Raw genomic sequence first — 15,127 nt, forward strand, 5'->3', positions numbered from 1 at the left:
ACCATCTCACACCAGTTAGAATGGTGATCATTAAAAAGTCAGAAAACAGGTGCTGGAGAGAATGTGGAGAAACAGGAACAGTTTTACACTGTTGGTGGGACTGTAAACTAGTTCAACCATTGTGGAAGACAGGGTGGCAATTCCTCAAGGATCTAGAACCAGAAATACCATTTGACCCAGCAATCCCATTACTGGGTATATTTACCCAAAGGATTATAAATCATGCTGCTATAAAGACACATGCACACTTATGTTTACTGTGGCACTATTCACAGTAGCAAAGACTTGGAAACAATCCAAATGTCCATGAATGGTAGACTGGATTAGGAAAATGTGGCACATATACACTATGGAATACTATGCAGCCATAAAAAAGGATGAGTTCATGTCCTTTGCAGGGACATGGATGAAGCTGGAAACCATCATTCTGAGCAAACTATTGCAAGGACAGAAAACCAAACACTGTATGTTCTCACTCACAGGTGGGAATTGAACAATGAGAACACTTGGACACAGGGTGGGGAACCTACCTGTCATGGGGTAGGGGGAGAGGGGAGGGAGAGCATTAGGAGATATACCTAACGTAAATTACCACTTAATGGGTGCAGCACACCAACATGGCACATGTACACATATGTAACAAAAACCTGCACTTTGTGCACAAGGACCCTAGAACTTAAAGTATAATTTTTAAAAAAATTTTTTTAAATAAAATAATAAAAAAGAAAAGGAAAATATTGCCACCTGCTGTCAATAAGAGAAATAGAGGCCGGGCGCGGTGGCTCAAGCCTGTAATCCCAGCACTTTGGGAGGCCGAGACGGGCGGATCACAAGGTCAGGAGATCGAGACCATCCTGGCTAACACGGTGAAACCCCGTCTCTACTAAAAATACAAAAACTAGCCGGGCGAGGTGGCGGGCGCCTGTAGTCCCAGCTACTCCAGAGGCTGAGGCAGGAGAATGGCGTAAACCCGGCAGGCGGAGCTTGCAGTGAGCTGAGATCCGGCCACTGCACTCCAGTCCGGGTGACAGAGCGAGACTCCGCCTCAAAAAAAAAAAAAAATAAGAGAAATAGAAAACAACTTATGGCATCTTTAATCAAAATAACTACAAAGTTAATAGAGAAGAAAATAATGACAAACTAACAATATTTAATTACTACAAAGAAAGAGAAAAGGGAAGGGGAAATACAGGAAGAACAGATTAGACAAGTAGAAAACAAACAGCAAGATGGTAGCCTTAAGCCCAATGAATACAGTAATTACAATAAATACAAATGGTCTAAACATGCTAATTAAAAGACAAAGATTATTTAGAATTATGCAAAATTAAATCCAGCTGTATTTTGTTTACAAGAGACACAGTTTAAATATAAGGCACAAAAAGCTGAAAAGTAAAAGAATAAGAAAAAATGTCATGTACTCACCAAAAGAACACTAGGGTAGCTATATCAATATAAAATAAAATGTTCTTTCAGACAAGAAGTGTTGTAAAATATACGAAATATCTATTGAAGTGATCACATGTTTTTTGTCCTTTATTTTGTTAATATGGTCATCGCATTTATTGATTTGTATATGTTGAACCACCTTGCACACAAAGAATAAATCTCACTTGATCACTATTTTAATGTGCTGTTAAATTCAGTTTGCTAGCATTTTGTTAAAGATCCTATTCATCCATGTTCATCAGGGGTATTAACCTGTAATTTTATTATAGCATCCTTGTCTGGCCTCAGTAGCCAAGTCATGTTGGCTTTGTAAATAAGGTTAGAAGTATGTTCTCCTCTTCAATTTTTTGAAAGAGTCTGAAAAGGGCAGGTTATTATTTCTTCTTTAAATGTTTAGTAGAATTCAATAGTAAGGCCATCAGTGAATTAAACAGTGAAGCCATCCTGGGCTTTTCTTTGATGGGAGGCTTTTTATTACTGGTCCAATCTCCTTACTCATTATTGGTCTGTTCATATTTTCTATTTCTTCATGATTCCATCTTGGAAGGTTATATGTATCTAAGAATTTTCCCATTTCTCCTAAGTTATCCTATTTATTGGCTTATAATTGTTCATAGTAGTTTCTTACTATCCTTTGTATTTCTGTAGTACCAGTTGTAATGTCTCATCTTTCATTTCTGATTTTATTTGAGTCTTTTTTTTTTTTTAACTTTTCCTTTTTTTGTTTTTGTTTGTTTGTTTGTTTTTAAGACAGATTCACTCTTGTTGCCCAGGCTGGGGTGCAATGGCACGATCTCAGCTCACCGCAACCTCTGCCTCCCAGGTTCAAGCGATTCTCCTGCGTCAGCCTCCCGAGTAGTTGGCATGCCTATGTGCCACCACACCTGGCTAATTTTGTATTTTTAATAGAGACGAGGTTTCTCCATGTTGGTCAGGCTGGTCTCAAACTCCCGACCTCAGGTGATCCGCCCACCTCGGCCTCCCAAAGTGCTGGGATTACAGGCGTAAGCCACTGCACCAGGCCTAATTTTACATTTTTATTTATTTATTTATTTTTAGAGATGTAGTCTCACTGTGCTGCCAAGGCTGGACTCAAACTCTTGGGCTAAAGTGATCTTTCTGCCTCAGCCTCCCAAGTAGCTGGGACTACAGACGTGTGCCACCACACCTGATTTTCTTTTTTTAAATTAGTTAGTCTAGTTAAAGATTTGCCAATTTTGTTTATCTTTACAAAAACCCAACTCTTAGTTTTGTTGATCTTTCCTATTGTTTTTCAAGTTTTTATTTCAATTATTTCTGCTCTAATCTTTATTTCCTTCCTTCTGCTAACTTTGGTTTGTTCTTCTGTTTCTAGTTCCTTAAAGTGTAACATTAGGTTGTTTGAGATCTTTCTTGTTTTGTGATGTAGGCATTTATTGCTATGAAATTGCCTTTTAGAATTGCCTTTGCTGCATCCCATAAGTTCTGGTATGTTGTGTCTCCAGTTTGTTTGTCTCAATATATTCCTTAATTTACCTTTAAAGGTCACATATGACAAGTCCGCAGCTAACATCATACTCAATGGTGAAAAGTTAAAAGTTTCTTCTCTAAGATCAGGAATAAGGATGCCCCTGCTTATTACTTGTATTCAACATGGCACTGGAAGTCTCAGCCAGAGAAATTAGGCAAGAGAAAGAAATGACATACAAATTGAAAAGGAAGATGTTAAATTGTCTCTGTTTGCAGATGACATGATCTTATATACAGAAGACCTTAAAGACCCTATCAAAAAACTGTTAAAAACAATAAGCAAATTTAGTAAAGTTACAAACTCAACATACAAAAATCAGTGGTGTTTCTATAAACCAAAGGTATAATGTTCACAAAGGAAAAGTAAAACTATCATCATTCAAAGATAACATGACTAAGAAAATCCAAAGGAATTTATAAAAAAGCAATGAGAGGCCAGGCACAGTGGCTCATGCCTGTAATCCCAGCACTTTGGGAGGTCAAAGCAGGCGGATCATGAGGTCAGGAGTTCGAGACCAGCCTGACCAACATAGTGAAACCCCATCTCCACCAAAAATACAAAAATTAGCCAGGTGTGGTGGCACATGCCTGTAATCCCAGCTACTCGGGACGCTGAGGCAGGAGAATTGCTTGAACCTGGGAGGTAGTGGTTGCAGTGAGCTGAGATCATGCCCCTACACTCCAGCCTGGGTGACAAAGCAAGACTCCGGCTCAAAAAAAAAGAAAAGAAAAAGAACCTCATGGAGAGAAATTTAAGATCCAAAGACATGGGCCAGGTATGGTGACTCATGCCTGTAATCCCAGCACTTTGGGAGGCCACGGCGGGTAGATCACTTGAGCTCAGGAGTTAGAGACCAGCCTGGGCAACACAGCAAGACATCCCATCTACAAAAAGTACAGAAAGTACCCAGGCATGGTGACGCATGCCTGTAGTCCCAGCTACTTGGGAGGCTGAGGCAGGAGAATTGCTTGAACCTGAGAGGTGGAGATTTCAGTGAGCTGAGATTGTGCCACTGTACTCCAGCCTAGGCAACAGGGTGAGACTCCGTCTTAAACAATAAATAAATAAATATACACAAGTAGACCAATATAACAGAATAGACACTACAGAAACACTTTACATATATGATTACATGATTTAAAAAATGGCACCACGGCAATTTATTGTGAAAAGGATGGTATTTTCAATCAAAGGTATTTGATCTGTTGGATATCCATATGAAAAAAACGAACTTTGTACCTCTGAGTATACACAAAAACTAATTTGAGATGGATACTAGATCTCAATCTGAAACTAAAGCAATTAAGCCTCTAGGACAAACATAAGGAAAATATCTTCTGACTAGGTTAGACAAAATTTCTTAAACAGGATGCAGAAAGCACTAACCATGAAGAAAAAGTGGTGGCTGGGCATGGTGGCTGACATCTCTAATCTCAGCACTTTGGGAGGCCAAAGTGGGAGGACTGCTTGAGGCCAGGAGTTCAACACCAGCCTTGGCAACATAGAGAGACCCTGTCTCTACAGAAAATTAAAAAATTAGCCAGGCGTGGTAGTGCACACCTGTAGTCCAAACAGGAGGCTGAGGAGGGAGGACTGCTTGAGCCCAGGAGTTCAAGGTTACAGTGAACTGTAATCAGGCAACTGTATTCTAGCATGGGCAAAAGAGTTAAACCCTGCCAAAGAAAGGAAAAAAAAAAGAAAGAAAAGAAGGAAAGAAAGAGAAAAAGTCACGAATTGGACTTTATTAAAATTAAAGACTTTTTTTCATTAAGAACTTCTTAGAGGAATGAGGCAAGCCTGGGAGAAGATATTCAACACATGTAGTATTTAACAAAGGACTTGCATTGAGGATATATGAACTCCTCCAGAGAATACTTATAACGTAATAGTACAGGTAATAGATCTTGGCGGTTTGAAGATGGAGAGGAGAGGTAAAGAAAAGGGTAGGGATACTTATGTTCTCATCATATATAATGTGGAGTCAAGAGAGCCTATGTCAGCCTGATGGAACAAGATAAGTAAGACTTAAATATTCTTTAAACCAATAAGGTAATAAAATAGAGGAATTTAAAAAATAACATTATGATATTGGGTGGGGAAAAAAGCAGAGCTATGGAGGGTAAGTAACCTAAGTTCTCAATTATCTTTGCAGAAAGCCAACGGATTACTTCTAAAGTTAATAAAAGATAATTGTAAATGCATATTATTTAGAAGCATGGAAGTAACTACTAGAAGATATACAATAAAAATAGTTAAAAATGGGCCAGGCGTGGTGGCTCATGCCTGTAATCCCAGCACTTTGGGAGGCTGAGGTGGGTGGATCATGAGGTCAGTAGTTTAAGACCAGCCTGGTCAAGATGGTGAAACCTCATCTCTATTAAAAATACAAAAAAATTAGCTGGGTGTGGTAGTGGGCACCTGTAATACCAGGTACTCAGGAGGCTGAGGCAGAGAACTGATTGAACCCGGTAGGTGGAGGTTGCAGTGAGCCAATATCGAGCCACTGCACTCCCAGCCTGGGCAGCACAGCAAGACTCCATCTCAGAAAAAAAAAAAAATTAAAAATGGTTGCTTTTAGGGTATGAGGGTGAAAGAAAGTAGAATGGGGTAAAATACTTATTTTTCATCATAAATTCTTCTATATTACTTATTAAAGAAGTACACGTTAGATTAAAATATTTAATTTTTTAAAATCCCTACATTTACATTACTATAACTATGCAAATAATTCACTTCTACGGCCAAGCAATGTGCTAAAACTATGCATCCTTTTTTAGAAGTCACCCACTTGACTCTATCTAGAATCAAGATGCTGTGTCTATAATCAAAAGCAAATGTATTCTCTTCACATCTTAGAACAATTTTAATCTGTCATATCTGAACCATGACTTTCACGGTTAGCTTTTTTTCAGAGTTTCTAATCTCTTTTTTCTAAATCCAGACTCTGTCATACTTTCTGTTGCATGGGGTACCATTTTCCTCCCGGATATAACCCTCTTAGAGGCATTCAATATCCTGATCTAATTTAAATTTATTACTATTTTTATTTTCTTTAGATTCTATCTCTTTTTTCTTCCTTTCTGTTTTGACATTATTGGTTTTCCTTAAAAGTGAACCTTGGTTGTCCATTAATACTTAAGAATGAAGGTCTGTGTCAATTTTTCTAGGAGCTAGTACGAGTGTCTTTTGTTAGTATTCTGTCTGCCCAGTGTTCTCACTCAGGAGTGGGAAAATTGCCTGGGGGCTTCATGACATGAGTGGAATAAGCAATTAGCAGGCTTTCTTTAATGGGTATGGTCAAGTAGTCAGCTATTAAGCAGGGTGTCTCTCAAATACCAAAATTAACAGGCAACAGGGTATAATTAAGAGGGTTTCACTGTGGAATGCCAAATCCATGCTAGAACTAGCTTTTCCAGATAGTTCATTTGATTTTTCATTTTTCTTTTTTTTTTTAAAAAAAGAGATAAGCCTCCAGGGTTTCTTTGTGTCTTTTTTGCCTAATAGTATATATATCTGTCTACAAGCAGATTTGTGACTAGCAGTAAACATCCACCTACCTGCAGCTCTTGGTCTGCAAAAGACTGGAGACAACTGGCACAGCTGCTCCATGTACAGACCTTCAATTAAACCCCCTGTCTTCAGTCCTTCTCCTTCCAGCTCTTTTAAATTGTTAACTCCAAATTCATATCCTCTCTGGGGTCCCAATGGCAAACCAATTCCCTCATTGGAACCCCTATGAAATGTGTCTAGGCAAGTGTTTCTACAGTTTTTCCAAAGGATGCTATCATCTATTTTTAGTTTTCCAAAAATTAGATAAAATTTTTATCTGCTCATGACCCCCTCTATTATGGATTAACCTTCTATATAGTGTCATTTCAATGGGGTTCTGGAGGGACACAAGGTGAAATGTGTCCTCAATCTACACACACACCCCTATTTACACGGCTTCTCTGCCGAAGCTCCTTTAAGGGCAAGGATGTATTGTAAAATGCCTAGCACAATGTCAGGAACACAACAGTTAGTCAAAGGTGTGTGGCTGGTTGAATGTGAGAGAAAATAGCTGCAAACAATAGAAAAGCTTAAGCCTAGATGATGTACATGTCAATCAAAACCAACTAAGGAAGAATAAGTTTTAAAAGAAGATTAGCTGGATATAATGGTGCTCAGCTATAGGGCAAGTTACTTGGGAAGTTGAGGTGGTAGGATCACTTGAGCCCGGGAGTTTGAGACCATCCTGGGCAACATAGTGAGATTCCTGTATATTTTAAAAATACATATTATTTTAGTGCTAGAAATCAACATAGTTATACCCCAGCATAGGTTTTATGGCCTTGGTATAGGCAAATAATGAAGCAACTTTACAAAATGTGATTAACTGATACAAAGGTGGTCTTGTAAGCCATAAAACCTTTGTATCAGTGTGTGCTAGAAATAGAGCCATATTTCTTCAGTTAAAATTACCAGGCACAGGCCGGGCGCGGTGGCTCAAGCCTGTAATTCCAGCACTTTCGGAGGCCGAGACAGGCGGATTACGAGGTCAGGAGATCGAGACCATCCTGGCTAACACGCTGAAACCCCGTCTCTACTAAAAAATACAAAAAACTAGCTGGGCGAGGTGGCGGGCGCCTGTAGTCCCAGCTACTCAGGAGGCTGAGGCAGGAGAATGGCGTGAACCCGTGAGGCAGCGCTTGCAGTGAGCTGAGATCTGGCCACTGCACTTCAGCCTGGGCAACACAGCATGACTCCGTCTCAAAAAAAAAAAAAAAAAATTACCAGGCACAGAGTCCTGCTGCTATCAGAGAGAAAAGAGTGAGGTCATTTTAGTTCTTGGCTCTCACTCAACCAGATAATTCAACTTGGAATATTCCTTACACCTGTAAGACCAGCTCTACCCTTACAAAAGTACAAGAAGTGACCATGACATTAACCCGGATATAGTGTATTATTAATAAACTTTAAGCTCCTTGAGAATAAGTACTCAACAAATATTTAATGAGTGGCTATATTCCTAACATCTGCTCACAATGCTGGTTCCTCAGTCAAGAAATAAAGTGTTTAGAGGTGAAAGGCAAATAATCTTATTAATGATACTTTCATTGATAACCATTATAAAAGTGCGATCAGGAACTCAATAAACATTTGTGCAGCTAATGAAATAATTGTAACTTTTTGAAACGTTAAAAAAGTCTGCTTTTTTGTTGTTTTTGTTGCCCAGGCTGAAGTGCAATGGCATGATCTCAGCTCACCACAACCTCCGCCTCCCAGGTTCAAGCGATTCTCCTGCCTCAGCCTCCCAAGTAGTTGGGATTACAGGCATGCGCCACCACGCCCAGCTAATTTTGTATTTTTAGTAGAGACAGGGTCTCTCCATGTTGGTCAGGCTGGTCTCAAACTCCCAAGCTCTGATGACCCACCTGCCTCAGCCTCTCAAAGTGCTGGGATTACAGGTGTGAGTCACCGCGCCCAGTCAAAAAGTCTGCTTTTTAAAGTGAAGAGTGGCACATAATTCTGCAAGTATTCTAAAAGCTACTGAATTGCACACTTTATATAAAAAGTATTGAACTGGCCGGGTACAGTGGCTCACGCCTGTAATCCCAGCACTTTGGGAGGCCAAGAAAGGTGGATCACCTGAAGTCAGGAGTTCGGGACCAGCCTGGCCAACATGGTGAAACCCCGTCTCTACTAAAAATACAAAAATTAGCCGGGCATGGTGGAGAGCCTATAATCCCAGCTACTGGGGAGGCTGAGGTGGGAGAATTGCTTGAACCTGGGAGGCAGAAGCTGCAGTGAGCCGAGATCATGCCACTGCACTCCAGCCTAGGCAACAGAGAGTGAGATTCTGTCTCAAAAAAAAAAAAAGTATTGAACTGTACACTTCGATTTTCATGACATAAAAATTACATCTCAATAAAACTTCTAAATAAACTCACAAGGAAACTTTTCCAGGCCTGCTGAATGACTCTGGCAGCTTTATCCTGCTTTATAACTTCTAATTCCTCTTTCCAAGGCATTTGAAATTCCTAGAAGAAAATGAGCAAAAAGGGTACATTTAAAATAATTTTAATTTATTTTCATTTTTATTTATTTATTCTTTGGGGGGACATTTTTATTTATTTATTTATTTTAGATTCTTGCTCTGTCACCCAGGCCGGAGTGCAGTGCTGCGATGATAGCTCACTGCAGCCTCAAACTGATGGGCTCAAGTGAGCCTCTCACCTTAACTTCCTAAGTAGCTGGGACTGTAGGCACACAGCACCACACCTGGCTTTCTTTTTTTAATTATTATGTTTTTGTAGAGAAGGGGTCTTGCTATGTTGTCCAGGCTGGTGTCAAACACCTCCTGGCTTGGCGTCCCAAAGTGTTGCGATTATAAGCGTTAGCCACCATGCCCAGCCTAAAATTATTCTATATGCTCCATTATAAAACTACCACTAGAACTCAATGAAAATTAAAGAGTTGTATAAATAAAACAATTAAGATTTTGTATCAAAAAAACAAAAATAAAAATAGTCACCTTTTTATTTTTTAAGAGACAGAGTCTTTCTCTGTTGCCTTGGCTAGAATGCCATGGCAGGATCATAGGTCACTGCAGCCTTGATCTCTTAGGCTCCATCACTCCTCCTGCCTCACCATCCTGAGTAGCTGGGACTACAGGCACATACTACAATACCTAGCTAATTTTTAAAATTTTTTGTAGAGACAGGTTCTTGCTATGTTTCCCAGGCTGGTCTTGAATTCTTGTACTCAAGTGATCCTCCCACCTGTGCCTCTGAAAGTGTTTGGATTACAGGCATGAGCCACTGCGCCCAGCCAAAAGCGGTCAGCAATTATTGGTAATTTAATATGTTCTAATTTCTATATTTTTTCTAATTCCAGCAATAACCCTGCATAGCAGATTTCACTAACATGCTTGTGTTAGAGATGAGGAGCCTAAGCTTTAAGGCCTAAGGTCAAATAGTGAGTAACTAAGCCAGTTACTGATTCAAGTTTATCTTCAAAGTCCATGACTTTTACATGCACTGTTGTATGACTTCAAATAAACCTTTCTTAACGTGCATAGAGACAGAGTTGCATCCACAATATTGTACAGGTCCCTAACCTAAAATTAGACCTTATATGGTCAAATATAAAGAAAAAGGTTATGCACTGAATACAGGGAGAAACATGGATTTTTACTTAGAGCTATTACACTTCACAGAATAATGTCACTTGTTACATTTACAGTAGTAATATAGTTCTGAGATGCTTTATTATAGTCCAAAGTGAATAAATTTTGCTTAAAAGCTTAAAATTCTGGGCTGAATACAGTGACTCATGCCTGTAATTCCATGGTTTTAGGAGGCCAAGGCAGGAGGATTGCTTGAGGCTAGGAGTTTAACACCAGCCTGGGCAATATAGCAAGACCCCTGTCTCTACAACAACAACAAAAAGCTGGGTAGGGTGGCACATACTGTAGTCCTAGCTACTTGGGAGGCTGAAACAGGAGGATGGCTTGAGCCCAGGAGTTCAAAGCTGCAGTGAGCTATGATTGCACCACTGCACTCCAGCCTGGGCCACAAAATAAGACCATGTCTCTAAAAATAATAAAAATTTAAATTCCGAATTGGTGCATGTAAAATGCAAAACATGTAAGGATTTACAAATCCCAAAGCCCTGACCTATTTAAACACATAACATACATCTACTAATATGTTTAGAAAGACATAGGCTAAACAGAAAACTGTCAAAAAGGATATGCCATTCATAAGAAAAATGAAAGAAAAATGTATTTATATATTTCTCAATTTGTCATTTTTCCCTTTTGATGTTTAAAGTTATTCAGATGCTTAGAACTAATGGTGTTTTCTTCCTAATTTGGTAAATTGTTTTTTAAATTGACATTTTTAAGAGTCAGGAGAAGGTTCTCTATGAAAAAAACTTACGTCTTTTTTGCTTTCCCTACAAATAGCCTTAACAATATAGGAGGCATGGGAAGAGAGGTTAAGTCTTTGGGCTCTGAGGCAAGATAGACCAGGGTTTAAATCTTAACAAATTCTACCTCATCCTTAGCTGTGTGATTTTGCAAAAGTTACTTAACTCACTCAAACTTCAAGTTACTCATCTGTAAAATATGGGGACTCATTGTACCTAACTCACAGAATGGTCAGGATTAAGTCAGATAATACAGGTAAAGCATATAGTATAGTTTCTGACCCATCACAATAAATCTTATCTATTATTATAATACAAACTTTTCCAGAATAAAAACTATTCATGTGCATTATTGCAGTTAGAAAACTGAGATAATATTTTAAGTACAATTATTCTCTTAATTGACAAATAACTGTTGGCATAAATGAAATTAAGGAAATTCCATGCCTAAAAGATTTGTTAATTTTTTTTTTTTTTTGAGACAGAGTCTTGCTCTGTCACACAGGTTGGAGTGCAGCAACATTATCTCAGCTCACTGCAACCTCCACCTCCCAGGTTCAAGTGATTCTCATGTCTTAGCCTCCTGAGTAGCTGGGATTACAGGTGTGTGTCACCATGCCCAGCTAATGTTTGTATTTTTAGTAGAGACAGAGTTTCACCCTGTTGGCCAGGCTGGTCTCGAAATGCTGGCCTCAGGCAATCCACCCGCCTTGGCCTCCCAAAGTGCTGGGATTACAGGCATAAGCCATTGCACTCAGCAGCAACAATTTTTGTAGGATAGTTTTTAAAAGTGGAATTACTATGACAAAAGGTAGGCACATACATATTTCTGTTTTTTGTCTGTTTGTTTTCTGAGACAGAGTCTCGCTCTGTTGCCAGGCTGGAGTGCAGTGGTGTGATTTTGGCTCCCTGCAATCTCCGCCTCCCGGGTTCACGCAATTCTCCCGCCTAGTCTCTGGAGTACCTGGCACTACAGGTGTGTGCCACCGTGCCCAGTTAATTTTTGTATTTTAAGTAGAGATGGGGTTTCACCATGTTGGCCAGAATGGTCTCCATCTCTCGACCTCATGATCCACCCACCTCGGCCTCCCAAAGTGCTGGGATTACAGGCATGAGCCACTGCGCCTGGCACACATATACATTTGAATTGACTGTCTCTGGAAGGGGATATAAGAAATTACTAAGAATGACTGTCTCTAGGAAGGGACCTGTGGACTGAGGAGCCTGAGTTCGGAAAGGGAAGAGATGTTTTTGTTTCAGTATACTCTTTTACACTGTTGTTTTTTTTCCACAATGTGCATTTAGTTCAGAGATACATAATATAACTTCATAAAAAATAAAACAGTATGCATATTAAAACCTAACACTGCCAAACTGTCCTCAAAAATGGTGTCCCATTTATACCCATAAACATTGCATGGGAATGCCTGACTCTAAATTTTAGAAAAGTAAAAAACTAAACGTAAATTAGATATTAGGACTATAATGGGTCTTTTAATATTCTTTCCAAGAACTAAACTGTATGATTTTTACCTGTCATCAATGTAGTGTGTGTGTTATTTAACATGATAGCATTAGCATTAATCTATCACAATTTTGTCATTTTCCCAAACACATTCTCAATTTTGTAGGTGAAAATTTAACACTGGATCTTAAAAATTCTGACCCAGTTTATTGAACACTTTGATCTAAATAATTTCACACAGGCTTTCTGCATACACCTGCTTCCTGCTTCTCGAGTGACATAGGCTAAAGGGTGTTTAGAGGCTGCCAAAAAACTATGTCATATATGCCACCATTATATGTTTATGAATACACAAAATATTGAGGAAATATATTCCAGCATTCAAAATTATGATTCAGAAATAAACAATGAAGTTCCACAATCTCCAGAAAGAACATATTCAATTGTGTCAAATATTGTTGCAAGGACAAGTAAATACAGAGGAAAGAAAGGGAGATTTGGCCAGATAAAGTCACTAGTGACAGTACAGGCACTGTTTCAGTGGAGTAAACAGGGAAGGAAGTTTGGGGTAGGTTGAGGAAGTGGGAAAGTTGAGACAGTAAGTACAGTAGTAATTCTTTGGGGTGCTGTAAGGGAGCAGAAAAATGGGGTGTAGCTAGAGAGTGAGAATGGATTAAAGGTTTTTTAAAGTAAAAAGGCCGGGCGCGGTGACTCATGCCTGTAATCCCAGCACTTCGGGAGGCCGAGGCGGGCTGATCATCTGAGGTCGGGAGTTTGAGACCAGCCTGACCAACATGGAGAAACCCGGCTCTACTAAAAATACAAAATTAGCTGGGCATAGTGGCGCATGCCTGTAATCCCAGCTACTCAGGAAGGCTTAGGCAGGAGAATCGCTTGAACCTGGGAGGCAGAGGTTTCAGTGAGTTGAGATCATGCCATTCTTCCAGCCTGGGCAACAAGAGTGAAACTCGCTCTAAAAAAATAAAACAAAAAACAGAAAAAACCATGAGAGATTCTAAAGCATGTTAAAATGTACCATCCAGTAGTTAGGGAGAAATTAAAGTGACAGAGAACTTAAAAGGGCAAAGAAAGGGATAAGTTAAAGGGTAAAACCTTTCAGTAGGTATAAGAGGACACCATCCGGAGCAGAAAGGAGGGTGGGACCGTTGCTGGCTTTAGATAAGAAATAAGATCGACTTTATACAGCTATTATGATGCTCCAAATAAATTAAGCATTGTGAAAACCCTTCATAAGTTTCAAGATACTAAAATGTACTACCAGGCTGGGTCTGGAGGCTCATGCCTGCAATCCTAACACTTTGAGAGGCCGAGGTGGGCGGATCACCTGAAGTACGGGATTCGAGACCAGCCTGGCCAATATGGTGAAACCCTGTCTCTACTAAAAATACAAAAATTAGCTGGGTATGGTGGTGCACGCCTGTAGTCACAGCTACTTGGGAGGCTGAGGCAGGAGAATAGCTTGAACCCGGGAGGCAGAGGTTGCAGTGAACTGAGATCGTGCCACTGCACTCAGCCTGGGCAACAGAGCGGCATGCCTTCTGAAAAACAACAACAACAACAAAAAACCTAATAAATAAAATGTACTATCAAACAACTGCTCAGACAATGAAGTATTTTACTACACCCATGTACCACTTGTAGATTCAGAGACAAAGATCTTCCAAGCTTATTATATCCCTAATCAATACAAATTTTTATCATAATAGATGTCTTACTTATTTTTACACTTCACGGATGTGTTTGGATTCTTAGTTTCACTTTTAAAGCAGCAAACAATCTTCACTTTGCTTGGATTCGAACCTGTTATACTTCCTATTTTGTTTCCTCTACTAAATTTATTTGAATACACAAATGATTCTCGTGGCCTTTATAAGTTTCGTAATTTCGCTTTTCCTTTTTACATGTGGTCCTTGATACCGGGGGCAGGAGAAGAAAAACAACTAACCTATTCTTTAAAAACGCGTTTCCCTTTTCCATCTCTAAAAAAATGAAAAGACGTAAAACCAATGGGAGGGGGGAAGGGAAAGAAATGAGGAAAAGTCTAAGGAAGATTAATGTGTACTTCCCGGTCAGCGGGAAGGTGGACGGAGTGGTATCTTTGCGGAGGATTGGGGTGTGGGGGGGTCTGTGAACGCGCAGTATGAGCGGTAAGGGCTGGTCAACCAGCCCGACGCAACTTCACCTTCGGCGAGGAAAGGAAGCTCTGAGGAAGGGGTTACTCCCAGGCAGGACTGTAAACTAGCTGAAGGCCTCGCTGGGGGGCTTTAGAGGCATGAAACATCCTTAAAGGGGGCGGATGGGGAACGGATATCAAGGGTATGGGTTCTTTAGGGCCTTGAAACAAGGAAGACTCAAAACAAAAGCCACAAAGGCTAGCGGAATAGTAGTACGGACTGAGAGGGAAGGGACGCTTTTCCCTTGACCTACCAATCGCTGCTGGCCCTGGCGCCGCTGGACTCCTAGGTAACGTCGCAGACGGAAATGACGTAACTCAATCCGTTCTATGCCGCCCCATTGCCCTCCTAGCCCCGCCTTCTAGGCCCCGCCAGTCCTCCCCGGCCTTTCCTCTACTGGCGCTCTGACCAAGTCCGGGAGATCTAGACCAAAAGCCTATGAAGACGGCTGGTTCTGTTAGAAGCCTGCTTTCGATTGTCAATGGCTGAGGCAAAGGATTTTGCAAGGGAAAGCAAAGTGATTGTCTACGAAGTTGGGCTTGGTATATAATGAAGCCCAGTCATTTCAACCAAGAACCTTAAAGATGTTGAGAAACA

The 15,127-nt window shown here is 40.1% G+C and overlaps 1 protein-coding gene across 1 annotated transcript in view; it reads right to left on the reverse strand.

The window, feature by feature from the left end:
• The window catches only part of LOC105500979 (chromosome unknown open reading frame, human C11orf65), a 75,873-nt gene extending 61,035 nt beyond the window's left edge, over positions 1 to 14,838 (reverse strand). The window contains exons 1-2 of the mRNA XM_011926672.1: positions 14,784 to 14,838; positions 8,890 to 8,979 (exon numbers count right to left, since the gene is read on the reverse strand). Of these exons, the coding sequence (XP_011782062.1) occupies positions 8,890 to 8,970 (81 nt within the window). The 5' untranslated portion in view covers positions 8,971 to 8,979; positions 14,784 to 14,838. The remainder of the gene's footprint in view (positions 1 to 8,889; positions 8,980 to 14,783) is intronic.
• Positions 14,839 to 15,127: the final 289 nt, after the last annotated feature.

Source organism: Colobus angolensis, unplaced genomic scaffold, assembly GCF_000951035.1.
Source record: "Colobus angolensis palliatus isolate OR3802 unplaced genomic scaffold, Cang.pa_1.0 Scaffold7, whole genome shotgun sequence".
NCBI classification, from domain to species: domain Eukaryota; kingdom Metazoa; phylum Chordata; class Mammalia; order Primates; family Cercopithecidae; genus Colobus; species Colobus angolensis.